This window comes from Podarcis raffonei, chromosome 1 (genome assembly GCF_027172205.1).
Source record: "Podarcis raffonei isolate rPodRaf1 chromosome 1, rPodRaf1.pri, whole genome shotgun sequence".
In the NCBI taxonomy this organism is placed as follows: Eukaryota; Metazoa; Chordata; class Lepidosauria; order Squamata; family Lacertidae; genus Podarcis; species Podarcis raffonei.
Window position 1 is genome coordinate 84,458,906 of NC_070602.1, and position 20,431 is coordinate 84,479,336.

A 20,431-nucleotide genomic window follows, 5' to 3' on the forward strand; every position below is an offset into this window, starting at 1 on the left:
CTCCAACCCAATTCCCTCCTAGCCCATTTTTGTTTATAATGTTCTGGTGCTTCTCCCACAGCCTGTGGGCTGCGCATCAGCAACAGGGCACTCACCGGATGTAGGTCTCATTGCGGTTATACTTGCGAGCAAGGTACCGGGCCGAGCCCTTGTTGGGCATGCGCACCATGGAGATCTCCTTGCCGTAGCGGGTCAAGTTGCAGGGCGTGGGGCAGACACAGCGCTCCTGGGAATCCTCAACTGCTGTATCTGTGAGCAGAGAGCCGCACGTCAGGCAGGATAAGAACACTTTGGAACAGCAATCAAATGAGCCATTTGCCTGCTCATCCCTGCCATGGCAAAAGACCCACAGCCTATTGAGGCAATGTCTCATGGTCTAGAAATCCTCTTGGGACTCCTGTTGGGATACGAACACGTGTCTGAGAGGGTCAGTGGAGCCCTCGATGCAGCCCAACAACATGCCTCTCCATCACACCCCAGGGTGACAGCTGCCCTCCTCTCCTCTGTACCAGCCCACTAGACCCCAGCTGAGGGATTGTGGTATTAGCCTCCCTGACTCTTCCTCACAAACCACCATACTAAACTCGCTTGACTTATGATAGAACTGTTAATTTGTTTTTATTGGACCAGTTTTTGTAATGTTGTATATTGTTGCTTTCCCCCTCTGATTATTACTTTCTTTCCTGCTCTGGGATTGAAAATATTCCATGAAGAGCACACTATAAACGCTGTAAAACAAACAACAAAACAAACAAAAACTGTTCAGCCTTATCGCTTAATGGCTTAAGCCATCAAACTCCCAGCTGTGTCTACAACAATTAATAGGGGTTCCCCTTCCGTTCTACTGGCTGACCAGATCCTCTCCCCCCAGGTCTCTCAACAGGCTGCTCAGTATCTGCTGAAGCACTTACCTAGTGTATGGTCAGCACATTCAATGTAAACGTTGGGTGAGCAGATGGTTTCGTTACCTGATGGAGAAGGACCTGGTTAGTGAGATACAGAGTTGGGTCCTCTCCTCACCCCAATTCAAGTTCATGCTGTGACTCGGTGGTGTTAAGAGAGAAGGTTGGTCACTTCATTAGGCAATTATAGGCAATTGCCTAGGATTGCTGACGGAAGGGCTTCCCCCTTGCAGATTGCTATTTGCTCTGATTCAGCAGTAAAAACAAGGGTTTTCCCAGGGAAAGTGCAGAGACAAAAAACAAAACAAAACAAAACCACTTGGACACAGAGCTTTAAAGCCTAGAAATGCAGCACAAAAGGAAGTCTGGATGAGTCCTGAGCTGACGATGGACTGAAATTTAACGGGGACACTGTAGTAGTAAATTTCCTGTATTGATAAGATGTTCTAGAGTTGGATGGGACCTCAGTGGCCACCTAGTCCAACTCTTCATTGGATACAGGAAATCCACTGCTAGGACATTCCTGGTAGGTGACCTTCCAACCTCAGTTTAAAGGCCTCTAATGAAGGAAAGCCCTTCTCCTCACAGCTTCCAAGGCAGTCTGTTTCACTCTCAAACAGTGCGTACAGCCAGGAAGTTTTTCCTAACATTTAGTTGAAATCCCCTTTCTTGTAATCTGATTGGGGTCCTGCCCTCTGGAGCAAGAGGGAACAAATTTGCTCCATCATCTATGTGACAGCTCTTCAAATAACTGAAGATGGCTATTGTATCACCTCTTAATCATCTCTTCTCCACGTTAAACATACATACCCAAGTCCTCCCAGGACTTCATTGTCAGACTGATCGCTCTCTAGATGGGGGTTTGTGGACTTCAGTCCACTTCATGTGATGTGATGCCCTGGAAGGTGGCAGATGGCTGTGGGGGGGGGGGTGGAGACTGAAGGAGGCAGAACAGCTGCTGGTGTGGAAGGCAAGGAAAAGCTACAGCCAGCCCAACACATTCCAGGGGCTGGGTCAGAGGAGACATAATTTGAATGATCTTTTCCTAAGGTGCTCATATGCCTGCATGGAGTCACTATGGAGGGTCACACTTCTGCTCCAGTAGGGAGATCTCAGGGCAAAGATCTGCACTATGGGCAAGTTGAGTCGCAATTACCAGGAGCTTATGCAAGAGAGTCTCTTCTCCCACAAGTAACTTGAGTGTGTCAGGGATCCTAATACCCAAGAAGGCATAGAATATGGCAGTGCAAGGAGGCTGAGAGCAGGGTGGGCCCATGTGGGAGTCCTACCTCTATGTCTCCCCCAGCTCCTGTCTCTTTAATAACTGTATGACACACACAAAAATTTCCTGGCACACAAATGGATTATGGGGAAAGCTTCACTTGTTTGGCTGCCAAATGTCTGGCTGCTCCATTAAAGGAACAAGAGCAGTCCAGAAAAATGACAACAGTGTCAAAATAGCACATGGCAGAAATGAATTCATATTCCAGCACATCAACGAGGCAGCAAAAGGAGAGAGTCCTGGAGTCCGTGGGACTTAAGGGGAGGGGTGGTGGTGGGTCACCTTACCTGGCATGTGCACCATGCGGCACTGGCAGTTCCGCACCACAGCCTCCTTCTCACACTGCAGCCTGCAAGCAGCGATACTGTAGCTCTCGTAGCCGGGCAGAACCTGTTCCCCCTTCACGCTGGCCCGGCAGCTGCCCCAGGGCTGGGGCAGGTACGTCAGCTGCAGGAGAAGGCGGGCAGGCTAAGAGCCAAGAGAAAGTGGCGCCCTGGCCAGCTGGGGGACCAAGAATGCCTCTCTCAATGTGGCTCTGGGGCAGGGAGTTTTGCTCTCACTGAAGCCCATTTCCCAGCTCAGCTCTCCAGTCCCTATCCGCTCCCAATGTCCCACAAGCTCTGCTGTAAATAACCCTAGTGGTGCTTGGTCCCCCCCCCATCAGCATGGAAGTTCAAACCCATGCATGAGGCACCACCAGTGAGCTCTGTATTAATGGGAATACAGTTGCATCAGATTTTTCTTGACATTTCGCAGTGTGCACGCTTTGTACTCTCACTACAGATCTGCAGAATGAATCTAACAGTTTTCATTTGAGCCTTGGAAAAGGGCAGTTCTTCATACAGATCAAGTGCAGTGGCTAAGGAAGTCTGCAGTTCAAATCTCAAATCAACAACAAGCTCCCATAAGGAAGTCATTGTCCTCACAGCCTCTGCACTCTTTCCCCTTCCAATGTGCTCTATTAAGACACCAGCCCAACTTACAGGAATGTTGTGTAAGGGCTAGAGAGATACAAGTACTCAGTACCTTGTACTACATTATCAATAACGTGTACCTTGAATACTTGAAATGTGCTATATAAATACAAAGGCAGGTGATTGGTGTGTGAGGGGGGTGGTATTTCAAGATCAATATCTAATGAGAAAGCCTACATGATGTGATGTGATCAACTTCTTTCTGGCAGATGCTGGCAGAATGCAAAGAAATGAGCCTTCAAATGACAAATGTTGATTTAACACTTTTTTACAGTGATTTTTTCTTTCATTCATTGTAATGCTGTGGAATTCTTTGATGAATAATCAGAGTTGCCACCCGGCTAGATGGAACGAGGATTGCTCATCTGCATATGCCAATTCATTGATATGTATGAAAAATTTTAAACTGCTCACTGCCTTGTGCTGAAGCTGAGCTAAAATTAAAACAAAGCTAGGTAGAGTTTAATTTGAACATGGTGGAGGAAGGAAATGAGGCACTAAATTGACACAGTTCAATGCAATTAATGTAACGTCTGATAAAGGAATGCTTCTAAAAGGACGGCAGCTGTCTTGCATTTTTTTGGGTCTGAAATAAGCTTCTGCAATTCATTCTGATTATGGGAACTGTGTTTTGCCATTTCAGATTTTCCCTCTGATTCCAATGCCTGTGAAGAAACAATCATTTAAGGTGGGAAATTCAATGGTGCACCCAAACCCTGCAGAAAGCAGGACTAAATTCATCACACATTGACTGAGGCACGGGGAGTTCAATCCTGCCTGGTTGCTATCTTCCCCCAACCCTGTGGGCCAACCTTGACAGGTGGGCAGGACAATCCACACATCAATCATATGACATCATTATGACATCATATGATTGATGTGTGGGTGGTCCTGCCCACCTGACAAAGATTGCCGGTTGGGAAGGGGGTAGATAAAGATCTGACCTGATGAGCCAAAAAGGCTGCCCGCTCCTGATTTAGGCATTTCTTCCCGGAGCACTGAGAAAATCAGCACCTTGCATTTACACTACAGATTTATATTGCTTTTATGTCATATTAACTTTCATGGCTCCCCCAAAGAAACCTAGGAATTGTAGTTTGGTTAGGTGCTGAGATTTTTCTCTCCTAAGATCCTTATTATTCTATTGAATTACAAATGTCACAGTTCCCTGGAAAAATGGAATAACCATTAAACCAGTTTAAGTGTATAGATTTGCTTCTCCTCATTAGAAAGCACAAAACAATCCCTGCAAAAGATCTGTAAACACTTCAGTGTCTTCATTCAAACTGCATTAGAGTTAGCTGAGAAGTTGTGGAGTTTGCTGAATAGCATTAAGATGTGCTGTGCTGCTGGGTTTTTCCCCAGATGTCAGCAAGCAGACCTATCATTTATATTTAACTTCTCTGCAAGCAATGATCTGATTTTTTAAAAATCCTGGTTGACCCATGGTCCGGCCCGCTAAGTGGAGGTCACTGTAACAGCATCACATCTGGTTGCTATCTACAGGCTAGGGTCTGGTGGGAGAGATGTTGAGGTTGTCCAGTTCTCCTCATTCCAACTAGCCCGAATGAACCAGACTAGGTAAGAGTCCTGGGTCCTAGGCTATCAAATGCCTGTTACAGTGACATTCAAGTCCAGATCCTTTTGGGATGTTTGACTAGCATGTCATTAAAGCCACTGCTTAGTCCTCCTCTCTAACAGCTCATAGGGAGGTTATAGGGATAAACATTCACTGACTGGGAGCAATGCTAATCCTTACCTCTTTGCTCAATGTGGCTATGACACTTTGCATCTACCTGTCCCTGCCAGAGGCATATCTCTCTATGCCCCCTTACTGTTATCAGACCCAACACAATCTCCAGTCTCACTTTCCCTGAAAAGCTGGAGCCCTTTTCTCCTCCCAGCCCTGCACTCATCTTCCCTTGTCTCATGGTCTTTACCCTCTGCTCCTGGCAGGACACAAAGGTCTGGAAACCTGGAGAGACTCCAAACCCCAGTTGGTGGATGTAGGGTGGCTCATCTTGGCTGTGGATCTGTACTCGAATTCCGGCTTCAAATGATGTCTCATCTGCAAGGGGAAGGAATGAGGCCATAGTTAAGGAAGGTTTTGCTAGACCTTAGCTGAATAAATTTAGCCATGTAATTTAATGAGATCTTCATGTCTATCCTTTGCATTCATACATTCCTGTCCTTTCCAACCATTGTGAGCAGAGCAGCTGATTGACACCTAATCAAGTGGGGACTCTTGATTTTATTAAAAGCATTAGTAAAACAAACAGCTCTGGTTACTGCTATGTATTATAATTTTTTAAAATACCACAAATGTGCTGCCAGGAGCATCCATTTGAATTATCCAGCACATCAGTGTCTTAAATGATAGTATGTGCAAACTGGTGATCCTGGTGACATTTTTTTAAATTGTAATATACAGTATAGTAATTAGGGCATCTGGTTGTTTGATGAATGCTTTTCATGTTTGTATATTTGTAATGAATAATTTTCTTATTGTGCTTCCTAACTCTTTGATTAGGGTGTAGAACTTGGTTTTTTTTAGGTGTTCTTTCCCATGAAAAAATGTTGGTGAACCTCTAGTTACTTTCACGAAACTGCAGCTAACCCCTCCTGCTCACTCCCACTAGCTTCTGGGGGCAGATAGTGACATCAATGAGCCATATAAGAGGGAATCTGTTATCAGGAGAGTGAGGACTGAGGTAGGCAGAGAGAAGGGGAGCTGGGGAGCAAGGAGATTAGAGCTGCTGGCACAGTGACTCCATCATCTTAGCTCAGTAGCAGAACAGATGTTCTGCATCCTGAAGGCACTAGGTTCAATCCCTGACATCTCCAGGCAAGGCTGGGAATACCCCTCCTCTGAAACCCTGGAGAGCTTCTGAAATTCAGAATGGGCAATAATAAACTGTATCAGGTGTGGGAAGCCTTTTTCAGCCTGATGGTTGTTGCCTCGTGGGAAACCTTTTCCAGGTGTCGCAGGCCAGTGATGGGCAGGGTAACGGAAGTCCAGTCCCACACAAATCAGAGGCTTCTACGCCTTCATTGCTCCATCCAGGCAAGCAAAAGGCATTATTGCAGTTCAAGGACACATTACAGTCGGGCAAAATAAATGAAGGTGGTTGTGGACCATGGCTGTGAGGGATGTGGCCTGGGAAGAATCCCTAGGGACAGTCAAAGGCCTGGAGGGCTGCACTTGGCCCCCAGGCCTGAGCAACCCCCCCCTTGCGCTAGAAGGCGCAATTGTCTAATTTGTTGTAGGGCAGTGTCCTATGTTTCTACGTCCTTTCCTCTCTCCCAGCACTCTCCCAGCTCTTACTGGTCTCTCTCCAGATGGGCAGGTACTCCTCCTGCTGGATGTCCAACATAATCTCCAACCCGTTGCCCATCCCACTCTGGCGAGTCACTCGTGGTTTGTTCCGGTCGCCATTGAATGTGTAGCACTTCCCATAGCGTGTGTAGACCTGGGGAGAAAGGGGCAGATTAGAGAAAGGGCCCATCATGCCTAGAAGCCCAACAAACACTGTGCATGCCAACGTAGCCAGAAGGAGCAGGAAGCTTCCCCATTCAACTCTGCCAAGGCCTTTGACCCATAATTGGAACAACCCCTCTGCTATTCCAGCATCTGGCTTATCCTTTACTCTACCTCCATTTTACCATGGCTTCTGCCCCTGACAAGATCTATGAGATCTGCCTGCCTAAGTTGTAAGCCCTACAAGGTACTGGGGGAGAAGTTTCTCTGGCATAGGAGAGAGGTGGGTATAAAAATCCTGCCTGAACCCAATACACCATATAGCTGGAAGGAGGGAGGCACACACAACTGAAAAAGAGGGTGTCAGATTCTTCAGAGAGTCAGAGTACATGTCCTGCTTGCAGGTTTCCCCAAAGGCACCTGGCTGTCCACTGTGAGAAACAGCAGGATGGACTAGAGAGGCATTTGATCTGATCCAGCAGAGCTCTTGTGAGTTCATTGCATACATTGTATTTCAGGAAGTAAGTGGATAAATGGTACTTGACCCCTGGAGACTAAGCGGGGGCAGGATAGTAGTCGGGAGATACAGCTACAGAGGCAAAGAATATACCAGCAGGGCCACTTCATCCCAGGACAAGGCTGGGACTGAAAATAATCAAGGGGAATAAACCTCAAGGTCAGCGTCTGATACGTCACCCATGTTGGTCCCAAGCTGTGATGGCGCCCCTCCCACATCAAGGACCCTCAAAAAGCCCAGCTGCTCCCTCACATCATTCTGAGACAAGCACTTCCCGCTTTGTGTTTACCAGGTTGGGTCAGGATACTGACCCCAATCACTCTACAGCAACTAACTCTTTCTTTGGCCGCCACTATTCTGGTGGTACTGAACCCTTTGGGATCCATCAGCAATATTTTAGGATTGGTTTATTTCTACAGTGTCCAGATACACACGATAATTTGACCGTCTTAGGTCAACACCTTAAGCCACACAGAAATTTAACGGTTTGTGCCAAAGCAAGCAAGTAGTTTTTTAAAGTGAGATGATAATAGGTACAAGAGGAATGCTGTTAAAAACACTAGGGAGAAGCAATATTGATCGGCGGAAAACAAAACTAACATAGCCGATCTTTCCTTCTCAAACATCCCCCCCCAACAAACCCAGTATACTTAGATCTAACTTTAGATTTCATAGTACCTCAGTCCATTGCAGTGGGACTCATCACTTGTAGCAGAAAAACAACCACCCACTGCCACCAAACATTTACCTTGTCTGCCTCAAGCCTTGTAATTCTCTCTTCCTCCTTCTGGGTTGCCCCATGAGGTCTCCCTGCCCTCTCTCTCTCTTATGAAATTCCATCAGCCTAAGCCGCCTTAGGGCATCACACAATAACCAGGGAGCAGGGCTGTGTTGCTGGCCCTTGCTTGGCATTGGGTACACTGCTGAGCTTGCCCCTGAAAGTCTTTCTGTTGGCATGGACATCTGTACCGAAGAAACCTCCACGTGACAGCTTGTGCTATTGATGCAGAAGGCCGCCTTGGATGGGGTATAATCAATCATCATCATCATCATTGGGACACCTTTCTGGTTGGAAGTGCCAATCACCTGGAAGCCTCCACACTAGCAACTGCTTGTGTGTAGGCTTCTTCAATGCTTATATCTATGAACAACCATCCTGGAGCAGGATCATCAGAATGCCTGATGGCAGAGGCAGGGCCAGCAACATTGTGCTGCTCTCCAATAATTGCACAATGTTCTATTCACACAACTGACACGTGCAGGTGACTCTAGCTTATCCACTTTCCCTATCTGTGATTAGCACCCATTCACAAAGTATGGCTTCAATGAGTATTTTTCAGACTTCCACCCTGCAGGAGATATTTTCCAGGGTGATTCATCTGCCATGGAACTCCTACACATTGCAGAAGATGCTGGAGCATGTTCCAAGGTGCAGGCAATCCCAAAAGAAGCCTGTGTGTGTGTGTGTGTGTGTGTGTGCGCGCGCGCCCCTGACTGTCACAGTCCCTTTGGACCAGCTGCCAAGTCAAATGGGACTAAGAGGATAAGGGGAGCAAATACCCTCATGGCAACAGTTCCTGGCTGTTGCAAGTGCTATGTTTGTTCTGCAGCTCAGCAACACAAATCTTGAAGCCAATTGCCTGATGATCAAAGAGAAGCAGCAACAGTCTAGATTGAGACAGTGTCTCTGGCAAGCAGATGAATGTTGCCTCCCCACAACATAGGAAGGAACTGAACCCAGGGACTTTTGCAGAGTCAAAGTGAATGGACCACGAGTTTCCCTGACGGAGGCTCTGCTATATCTTCATCTAGGGTGCAGTTTGCTCCCTTGCATCTGCACCCTTAGGGCACACAAGTTGAAACCTTTTAATTCTGGATTGATTTGTTAAAATCAAATGACTACCACCAACCAAATCAAGCTGCTAATGCAGATGAGAGCTGCTGCACTGCTATTCAAACATGCATTGAAAAAGCAAACATATCCTCCAACTCTTCCCTGTTCCCTATTGCATATACACACAAAAATTGATTCCAAGTGTTTTAAGAAGGATGTAATCTGTTTTCCTGACTATTCATCCATGCAGCCTCTTTACCCCTCCTCCCCAGGTCCTGGTGCAGAACGGAAGCCACTCACAGGGGTGAAGTCTTGGGCTCCGCAAGGTTTGCCCTGGAAGTGGCAATCCAGCAGCATGTCCTCAATCTGATGTCCCATGCGATGGAAGAAACTCTCCATTGTATGTGGAGAGAGGCGTGATGGCAGGAACCGGGTGTAGTTGGCCAGGCGGCTAAGCCAGGGGCGCTGCTCTTCTGGCAACTCCTCCAAGACGCTGGGAAGCAGGGAGTGGTTCTTGTAGGTCAGCCCCAGCCAGTGTCCTACTGAGTACAAATCCGGCCTGGTGAGCTGGAGGAAGCGTGCTGGGTTATGGTTGCAGAAGGTGACCGCTGGGAACTGCATCCAGGGGGACCAGCTCATGCGGGCTCTGGTGTGTACCGGTTTAGCATGCAGGTACTGTATCCGGTTGGCTGACCATGTGCACAGCAACCCCAGCGATGTCAAGAAAGCCCCGCTCCAGAACAGACGCTGTGCCCAGGACTGCTGGCGTGAGCCCATGTAGTGCAGCCCGTGCAGCTTGGTCGCACGCAGGAAGCGGGAGGTGAGCTGAGCCAGGGAGCCGTCCAAGTTGGGCACAGGAGGGGACCCATCTGGGCAGCAGGACAAGGGCATCTTCCCCGCAGCTGAGAAACCCCCGGCTCAACGGATGACGTTGGGCAGAGCGGAGCCCTGAGGCTGAGTGTCCTAGATCTTCCCAGGGGCTCCACCCGAGGGAAGTCAATATTCTCATCTGCAATGTTTTGCTTTCTGCAGGGAGCCCCCCATCCCCTCCACCACAGTGAGCCAATTGTGTCAGATGTCACTGGCTGCTCTGTGATGAGCGAAGGAAGGGGTGGATCCCAGCAGCAACACCCCTCCCTTTGCCCTTAATACTTCAAACACCCGTTTCTATCTCAGGTAAGAGAGGGCTGAAGGTGCTGTCGCATCTCCTGGGGACGGGGTGTGTGTGTGTGTGCATCACCCCACATTATTTGTTTTTTTAATTTCCTACATTAACCTTGTGTTTGGCCAGTGCACTCAGCAATTACCTGCTAGGCAGGACCCCTCCTCAAGACAGAGCACTTTTGCCCCTAGGCATTGTTAGCCTGAGCTACCCTCTGGGTTGTGTCTAAATTGCTAGGTTTGTGTGCCAGATCCCCTGCTTGCCAGTTCCAAAGGATTCTGTGTCTGCCTCTCAAAATCAAATCTCTTGGGCCTATACCCAGTGTGATCGACCCTTAGCCAACCCCAATACATCTGTAGAGGCAGAGTTAGGGGACTGCAACCAGTTCGGTCACACTGAGTGCAAAGCCTTGGGAGGCGCTGCAACTATGATACAGTGGTACCTTGGGTTATATACGCTTCAGGTTACAGACTCCGCTAACCCAGAAATAGTACCTCAGGTTAAGAACTTTGCTTCAGGATGAGAACAGAAATCATGCTCTGGCGGCACGGCAGCAGCAGGAGGCCCCATTAGCTAAAGTGGTACCTCAGGTTAAGAACAGTTTCAGGTTAAGAACGGACCTCCGGAACGAATTAAGTACTTAACCCAAGGTCTGCCACTAACATCTTCCCCTCCCTGCGATTTGATTTAGAACCCATTACATTCCGGATTCTATGCTTCCTCCACCTCAATCTTATGCACCTGCACCATTTGCCAACAGGACCATTTAATCAATACGGCCTCCACTATGTGGGAGGGGGAGCTTGTCTACAGTGTTCAAAGGGAACCACTGTCATTTCCCTGCAGATACTTTGGCAGCACAGAAGCCTCATTTGCTAGTGTGATGCAGTGACAAGAGTTTTACAGGGTGTCCTCCCCAGCATCAAGCACAGCAGAGTATTGAGTTTTCAGAGGCCCCTTATGAATGTCAAGAGCCTGAAACTACTACTGTCCATTCAGCTGAGTAGCCCAGGAGTGTGTGGTGTGGCTTGTACCACCACCACTCTTAAAGTGATTGGTAGCCAAGATGGTGCCTTCCAGATATTATTGGACTCCCACTCCTATTTGTTGTTGTTTAGTCGTTTAGTCGTGTCCGACTCTTCGTGACCCAATGGACCAGAGCACGCCAGGCACTCCTATCTTCCACTGCCTCCCGCAGTTTGGTCGAACTCATGCTGGAAGCTTCGAGAACACTGTCCAACCATCTCATCCTCTGTCGTCCCCTTCTGCTTGTGCCCTCCATCTTTCCCAACATCAGGGTCTTTTCCAGGGAGTCTTCTCTTCTCATGAGGTGGCCAAAGTATTGGAGCCTCAGCTTCAGGATCTGTTCTTCCAGTGAGCACTCAGGGCTGATTTCCTTAAGAATAGATAGTTTTGATCTTCTTGCAGTCCATGGGACTCTCAAGAGTCTCCTCCAGCACCATAATTCAAAAGCATCAAATCTTCGGCAATCGGCCTTCTTTATGGTCCAGCTCTCACTTCCATACATCATTACTGGGAAAACCATAGCTTTAACTATACGGACCTTTGCTGGCAAGGTGATGGCTCTGCTCTTTAAGATGCTGTCTAGTCCCAACCAGCATAGCCATTGGTCAGGAATGAGGGAGCTGTAGTCCAACAACATCTGGAGGTCCACAGGTTGTCACCCCCCCCACGCACTACGTTTCGTTAACTGTGTTTGTGTTCTGATCCATGTATATGATACTTTTTTATGCCAATAAAGGAGATTGATTGATTGCTGGAGAATTACTCCCCCGAGGGAATATTCAATGAAATGTCCCTCATCCCTACCTTAATTCGCCCATGAATAGGTGGAGAACTGAAGGTGATGGCACCATGTTTTCATATCAGTGTAAGAAGCTGTGGGCTTGGCTCTTGCTTTTTCCAGTCCTTCTCTCCATTATTTCACCCAAGGAGTTCAAAATGGCACACAGAAGTTTCCCCTCTCCCCACTTTATCCTCAGAACAACCCTGTGAGGTAAGTTAGGCTGAGAGACTATGGCTGGCTCAAGGTCACTCAGTGAGTTTTCTGGCTAAGAGAGGACTTGAATACTGGCTTCCCAGGTTTACCCACTGCTTTTTTTGGGGGGGTGCTTCCTCAGCTGCTGGGGAATTCTGCCTTCCCAATCCACTCTGCTCTGGGAGAATATTCAGCAAAATGCCTTCCTTCCAACTTTGCTTCCAGCAAATATGGAGGAGAATTTTGGGAGGCCTTTTTTGCTCAGACTTAGAACATTTCACTTGGCTTCACAGAACAGGCAGTAAAGGTATCATGAACAGAATAATTCAGACGGCAAGTCCCCAACCCCTCTTTTCAAATCCAGCTGAGAAAAACAGGAATCAAACTTTATGCTGTATCAAAGTTCTCTATGGCCACGCCTGACAGGCAATGGCAACGTACAGGCCTGAGGCTGTCTTGTCATGGCTCCATGCCTCTTTCCTTCTCTGCCGCCCTACCACATTAACCCAGCACAGTTTGAACCCATTCTGATGCCATTCTGTGAAGTTTTCCCATCCTCCCTTTCCTTCTCTTCCCCTCCTCCCACCCCAGCCCCTTGCCTCTGTGGACTAAGCTTTACTTCTACAAAGCTGTAGTGCTCCCAAGAAGATACATATACTTTTCCTTTTCAGGCATCTATGCTGAACCCTTAGGCGTCAAGGGTGGGCCAGGGTGGGGGCAGGGTGCATCACCTTCTCATGATTAATTGTGAAGAGGGTTCACATCAGCTCAGTTCACTGCCAGATTCTGGTGTGGGGTAAAATACACTGCCAGTTTCTCTCAAACTTGGCCATACTGACTCCATCCACAAATATAGCATCCCCTCCTCCACCACTGAGACAATTCCTACTCCACTGGGTAAGGAAGGGCCTGTGGCTCAGAAGACCCACTTGCCACACAAATGAGGAGGGAGACAATGTCCACCAGCAATCTGACAATGGCAAAGACTTTCCTAGGGCTTATTAAACGCTTCCCACATGAATATTAATCTGTTCCAGTGGAATGTCAATGGCTCGCCTTGCAAGGTCATCTCCAAGAACTTGAGGCCCTCAAATGAAGCTAAACGATGGAAGATTCAGGACAAACATTTTTTTTAAAAAAATACTTATTCACACAGCACTTACAGTTACATTTAGGAATACACTCACACAAGAAATGGTATTGGTTACCCATTTTAAGAGGATAAAGCTACTAGCCACAATGGTTATGTTCTATCTCCACTGTTGGAAACAGCGGGAGGAATTCAGCATAGCACTATGGCAATTGTTCTTTCAGTGCAAGATTTTCAGCTTGTCAGATGGAACAAAAGCCCCCCCACCTCTGATGTGCAGTTTTGGGGGTTCTCCTGATCACCCCCCTAACCAATTGTGTGTGTGTTTGTATGTGCAGGGGGAGGGGAAGCCCCACTATGCTAATGGAAGTCCTTGCCCTGGCTTCCTCTAGTGCAGGGGGTAGGCAACCTAAGGCCCGGGGGCCAGATGCGGCCCAATCGCCTTCTCAATCTGGCCCGCAGACGGTCCGGGAATCAGCGTGTTTTTACATGAATAGAATGTGTCCTTTTATTTAAAATGCATTATTTGTGGGGCCTAGGAATTCGTTCATCCCCCCCCCCCCAAATATAGTCCGGCCCTCCACAAGGTCTGAGGGACGGTGGACCAGCCCACAGCTGAAAAAGGTTGCTGACCCCTGCTCTAGTGGAACTAGTTAGTTGAATTCCACTCAGTATGCCTCTGGGTACCAGTTGCTGGTGAGCAAAAGTGGAGAGCGAGTGGCATTGCCCTCAAGTCCTGCTCATATTCTCCCCATAGGGATCTGGTTGGCCTCTGTGAGAACAGAATACTGAGCTAGATGGGACACTGGCCTGATCCACATTTGCTAAGGAGGTGACAAAACTAATGAAGAAGGCATGTTGGGCCTGCCACAGGGCACAGAACACCGGCACCCACAACATCACTTGTCACAGTCTCTTTATGCACCTGCCTGCTGGTGCTGCCCTATTCCTCCCCCTCAAAACCCTGCCTATCTGTTTCAGTTGTTCCTGTCACTCCCAGAGGCTCTCAAGTGGCTGCCTGCCAGCTTGCCCCCTGTCTAGCTTGCAGGTTGCCTAACGAGCCCTTCCTGATTACACACTCCACTCATTACCGCCCTAATTCTGCATCACAATTAATTGTGGTAATTAATAAATATTGATTACAGCCAACAATTGGAGCTGATCTCCCTCAGTAATTAAGCATTGCGGAGGTACAAGCCTTTTTCTGTTTCTGACCTTCCTTTCCCCTTCAAGGCTGTGGGAGGCAGCATTTGAAAACCCCACACCCTGAAGGCTGGAGGGTGCCAGGGTGCAAACGAAGCTTTGGGATTTGTTCATCCCCTAACAAGGAGTGTATGGTGTTTGCAGTCAAATAGGCCCAGGGCTGCTTTGGAAAACTGCTCTATGCTTAATAGGCTGCCAACTATTCAGGCCCTTCAGCTAGGGTTGCCAACTTTTATTTCGGGAAGAGCTCTTGTGCCTTTAACAGTTTTATCTGTTGAGCTTGTCATGTAGCTGCTAAAGCCATGTAGTCATATCAGGAGCAAAAGGTCACAATCCCAACTTGGGTTCACAGAATTCTAAATAGGGAACAGAAACCTTATCAAATGGGGAGCACAGGTGTATTCTTAGCACCTTTAAAAGAAGGAGACCCATCCACACACTACATTCTTAGAGGCACACCTGTTCTTAGTGTACACAAAATAATGTACAGCGTGAAGGTTACATGTAGCATGCAAGGATACTTGCCAAGGGCCCACAATTGGATACAGCTTCCTGTTGAGCATGCACTTGGGTTTGCCTCTCCATAATGTGTGAACTGGACCCAAGATTTGGGCCACCTAATTAATATTTTCCTTGAGTCAGACCCTATCAAGGCTCAGCAGTGGTCTCCCTCCCTCCCATCCTTCTATATCTATCATCTATCTATCTATCTATCTATCTATCTATCTATCTATCATCTATCATCTCTGTGAGCTTATGCTAATGTTAGCCAATTCATGATTATTGCCCATTCTGCCAACTGGCACAATTGTCATAGTGCATCCTGCCTCATTTAGTTCCATTTTCATTTTATTACCCTTAGCTTTCCAAGTACTAATCTTTATGTGTTTACAGTTTTTACTTACTTTCTTGTCCTGGAACTGCAAGCTTGGTCTTTTCATTTTTTTAATTATAAACCATGGAGTTTGTGCATTTGTACCAGAACATTCATAACCACACCTATAAATTTGATGTGGTTGTGCAGGAAAGGGGTGGAGGCCTTGAGACAACAATGTGACACTAGCTGGGCTCCAGAATCAGGAAGTAGCTAGGCTTACCTTTTGTTAAATAATATTTTTTTAAAATTATCAAGTCATATCTAGGTTATTGAATGTAAACAGGTAGAATGACAGAAATCCATTGTAAAAAAATAACAAGGACAGAGGAGGGATGGGAAAGTGATGAGGAAGTAGGGCAGTACAAGATGTCTACTCAAACCAATCCTAGGGAGGTTTGTACCTCTTTAATGATGCTTCAACTTTATGTTTTTATGCTAAGCACAACAGAACAGACCAGTTTAAGAAACCCAGTTCAATAGCTGAGAAAAGAAAGCTCATCAACACTCAATGTAGCTTTAAATTTAATTAATATGGATATAGCCCTTTTTTGTGTGGAATTTCCTTTTTCTTGTGCCATATGTGAATGACTACAGACTGGCTATATACAAGATCTGCTCATTTACCTTAATGGCAAAACTATAAACTTTATCCCAACATTATCCCAGCTACAGGATATAGGGAACTCTTTTTGATGTGATAGTGCAAGATTTCTTACTTGGATTCTAACATTGTTGGATGTGATATTTCAGAAACCGGCTTTTGTTTTACATCCTGGTAATCTGAATAGCTGATTTACAGTGAATGAAGGCTGTGATTGGTTACGACTTTTTAATGCAATCCCTCATACTAGATTTTGAGATCTTTAGAAAAAAAGATAGGAGGTTCTTGTATTAAAGAAAGGAAAAAAGATGGATCTCTATGTGGACCTTGGCTGTGTCTATGATGGATCTTTGCTGGAAGAGACTCTTGTCAATTTGCATCCATGATGTGACTTGGAACTACAAGTGGGAAGCAGCTGCTTTGGACTTGGATTTCTGGCCTTTGAAAATGTAACCTCTTGTACCAATGCAATGGAAGCTTACTGCCTTGTCAAGCCTTGTCACCGCTTGCCAATGTTCATTAGGATCTTGCTTCTCATTCTGGCTTATTTCCATCCGGCCTGGGAGAGCCAGGCCTGCATTGACTGACGTAGGTTGCAACCCGATGCACATTTATTTGGTTTAGGAAAGTACTACATAACACAATGGAATATATTTCTAAGCAAACATCCACCGGAATGTATTGTTAGGGGGCTGTTACTGGGGGCAACATTTAGTTTAGGATTAAATGTACTCTTTTTGCTGTTTGGATTGTATTTTTGTCTTTCTATTGTTAGGCCACAGTATGAATTATTAGTGGGTTGTTTAATCTTAGTGCACATTAATGGGAGATGTTTAGCCTTTTAATATTTACATGACTATTAACTATAATGCTTTGAGCTTAGTGAATGATCCTGAAATGTTGGCTGTATTTTATTATGCAAACTTTTCTGATGCTCCTGCAAGCTGCTTTGAACATGGTTCACCATGGAAAAGTGGCACATGAGTAAACTACTAAACGGAGGAGGAGGCGGCAGCCAGCTTGCATGTAGTTATTTTTAATTTTCACACTTCTTTAATCCTATGACTTTTTATTTCTGCTCTCTATATTAAACTAGAAAGTTTACTTAAACATACATTTGCTCATTTCTTTTGATATACCATACATCTCCCAGGCCTTAAAATACAGCTGATAAATCATACTCCGATATAGCAAGATGTTCTATGCTACCAAGAACAGTTTGAAGAGATTATCTCAGGGTCAAATACCAGATTCCGACCTCAACCCAGAGTAATTACTGCACTCTGGCTCTGGTTGGGCCTGCTCTCTGTTCCAATCTGAAGTAACTCTGCTGAAGCCCAAATGGGCAGAATAACATCGATTCACTGAGTCCAGCATTCTTTAAAACAATCTATCACATGCATCGTAGTTCTTTAAATTTCAGTAATGATTTCTAAATCTGCATCTATGCTTAAAGCTGTTACCCTAGCATAGATAAGTACTTTAAATGTGCCATGAATCTCTTAAACGTTTGAGCCTGTCTGTTTCCCTTTCCACAGCTTTTACAAACTCCAGCTGTGTTGGTGTTGGACCGTGGCTGCAAGCACAGGAAAAATAGTTGGACTTCTTTCCTCTCATGCCCATGGCTATGTTCCAAAATCTCTCACCAATAGCTGCCTTCTGAAGAATATATACATATAAATATTGGAGGTGGTAATCACCCTTAGTTTGGCCAAGTGAGGAGAGAGATGATGCCCCCGAAACAACAAAAGGATAAAAGCACAAATGTTCATGTGAAAAAGAGAGGAAGTGGGGTGCAAATAATGGTGGAAGAGAGAATTCAGAGTAGGCTGTGGCACTTCCTTGCACGATCATGAAAAACAAAGAAGCCTTAAACTGCTGGTCTGAATACCCTTATTAGCAAAATTTTCAGCCAAGGCTGGACTTATTTCAAAGTTCAGCAAAACCAGCCTGTGCTCATAGCACCAAGTTTCCAGTTAGTCAGCAGGTGGCAGCACTTGCAAGGAGATGGCAACTGTCTATTTACATATTATAGAGTGACTAAGATTTGGACAGATTCCCTCCAACCCCCCCCCCCAACTTCCAAACCCTCATGGATTATGATTGTACATTGTGTGTATAAGGAATGTCATGCTTAAAATTGCTGGTTTTAAAATGGCTGCACACACTTATTTCACTTGCGTGGAGCTGCATTCATGTGGCTCCCTGTCACAAATGGTCACTTAAAACATGATTGTGTCCATCACATGTATCCACCTTGCATATTCTTAAATTATAACAAATGGCCCTCAGCCGCAGTCACTGGCCCAATGGGTAGCCCCTATCTGGAGTGTGTCTACCAATCACTGAGCCGTTGTCACTGCACACCTGTTTGTTCAGCTAGGGCTGGACGTTGTGACTGAAGTCCAGAGCCACACAACACAACCACCCAAAGAGCAGCTGATGGAGGCAGAAGTAAACAAGCCCAGCATCAGCACCTAGGCTGAGATAGACATACAGGGGCCCACCGGGCTGACACTGGTCACAACATTCCCTTTTTGTTTTTAAAAACATTGTACTGTCAGGGGGCAGTCATGATTACAGATGATCATCTAATTATTTATTTACTTAAAATTTATGTTACCCCTTTTTGCAATGAAATGGTGCACTTATTCCCAAGCAAATGTGTTTAGCATCAAGGCAGCAGAAGAAAAGCACCATGTTATTCTGTAGTGCTATGATTTTAGTGTTGTTGTTTTTAAAAATGTGCAACTGCACATGCTGTAAGAATTCCTTCTTATAATAGGGTTGGCAAACTGGTCTTTTCATTCGGATTTTTTTTTTTTTTTGCTCTAACGTATCAGAAATGTAGAAGCTGTTTCAAAGCACAGAATGGTGCCAAGGAGGAAAAATATTGTGTGCTTCACAACTGAAGTAAGGCATGGCCTTCTAAAGAGGAAGGGGCACTAAGAAGACTAAGTCCAGGATCTTGAATTAGACAGGGCCACTGTACACACTACCATTGCAGCCAAATCCCCGGGAGCCCAAGGAGGGGGAAATGTCATTTCGCCAATAACCTAAGTGTTTGCAACAGTCTCAACTTCTTTGGAATAAGCAGGTGCACTGACAAAATATGAGGTCTTCTAGAGTCTGCTGCCTATTTCAGTACTCTTTGGTTCTAGGGTTCACTTCTCCTTACTGAGGAATTCTACATTCATGTGCACTTTAAATTATGTATATAACCTTACACAGGAGGGAGTGTCTAAGATGGGACAAAGTAGTATGCCAGAAGAGGTCAGTCTGCAAGGGATATGTAAGAGGGAGCACTGATAAGTTTATATCTATAGGGTACAGCTTCTTATTGTCTGTGGTAGTGATGCCCAAGTGCATGTACATATGTGTTGAGAGAAATAGCTCTGTTTCTGTATATATGTGTCTTTGGGGGAAGGGGTAATGGCCAGTGTTGTATTGTGCCCATGCTGGTGAGACACCTGTATATGAATGCATTTTGTTTCTGGATTGAAATGTGAGACTAAAATTGTCTCCTTCTCTGATGAATACTTGGGGCCTGTCTGCTCTAAGGGGCAGCCATATGCTTCAGGCATGAGGGTTGCCATCTTTTGTGTCGACAAGTTGCACGTCACAAGCACCTGCATGGCTTTCAAGAAATCAACAGGTGAGCCTTTCCTTATCACTGCATGTTTGTGCTGTACTTGTTGAATTGTGACTGTCATAGACGCAGGAATTCTGTCCACAAAAAAGGCTGGCAAACACATGGTGAAGTATATATTAGTTTTGTAGGCGAGGGTTATCAGTACGGCAGGCAGCAGGGTAGCAGTGTGTGTGAGAAACAGCTACATGCGCCTGTTCTGGGGCCAACAACGCTCCTGCCCATGGCAGCTGGATGTGCTTGTTGTGTAGGGTGATGTGTCGTGTGCGACAGAGAAAGACCCAGGGGTCTCCTAAGGAGATATCTGTGTATGAGTCTCTGAGAGTGTGGAGTAGCCGTATGTGTGTGGCTGTGCCCGTCTCAGTGAATGTGTTCCTTGCTGAGATTTATTGCGCCTTCCCTGATACCATCGGGCCCTTCACACAAGGGCAGCTTTATATTAGTTTTTCTCACAGCTGAGGACGGTAGTTCCTGGCTCTGCCGGGCGAGAGGAAATGTCATTTTGCTGGGAGCTTCTGCCTAATAGGTTGATTTAACCCTGCCAATGTGCAATGTCTGTGGCAGCCGTGCCTACCCAAACATGGCCTCATGGCTGGGTGGAAAGTGGGCCAGTTATAATGGGGGCAAGTGGGGAGGGGCAGCTGCACTGTGTGTGAGATGGGACGGTTGACATAGCTTGTGACTAACCTCGAAATTAATTTCCCCCCTTTCAGCTCTATGCCTGTACAGTGCTTAGATAAGCCTTGAAAGCTCTAAGAATCCTTGATTCCTCCCCCTGAAAAAAAAACCCCATTACCCCTCCCCTCAGCTATATAGCTGTTGTCTTGATGTTGATATCCTTTCTGTGATGTTCAAATACTAGG

At 46.2% G+C, this 20,431-nt stretch overlaps 1 protein-coding gene across 5 annotated transcripts in view; it reads right to left on the reverse strand.

The window, feature by feature from the left end:
- Positions 1–20,431, reverse strand: part of ASIC4 (acid sensing ion channel subunit family member 4) — a 210,355-nt gene that overhangs the window by 19,670 nt on the left and 170,254 nt on the right. For 3 of the 5 annotated variants that reach the window (XM_053400831.1, XM_053400840.1, XM_053400859.1), the window contains exons 2-6: positions 6,484–6,628; positions 5,099–5,226; positions 2,472–2,631; positions 912–968; positions 96–249 (exon numbers count right to left, since the gene is read on the reverse strand). In XM_053400831.1, the coding sequence (XP_053256806.1) occupies positions 96–249; positions 912–968; positions 2,472–2,631; positions 5,099–5,226; positions 6,484–6,628 (644 nt within the window). Of the gene's footprint in view, positions 1–95; positions 250–911; positions 969–2,471; positions 2,632–5,098; positions 5,227–6,483; positions 6,629–9,287; positions 9,958–20,431 lie in introns of those variants that run through there. The other 2 variants (XM_053400821.1, XM_053400850.1) reach the window with 2 other exon arrangements.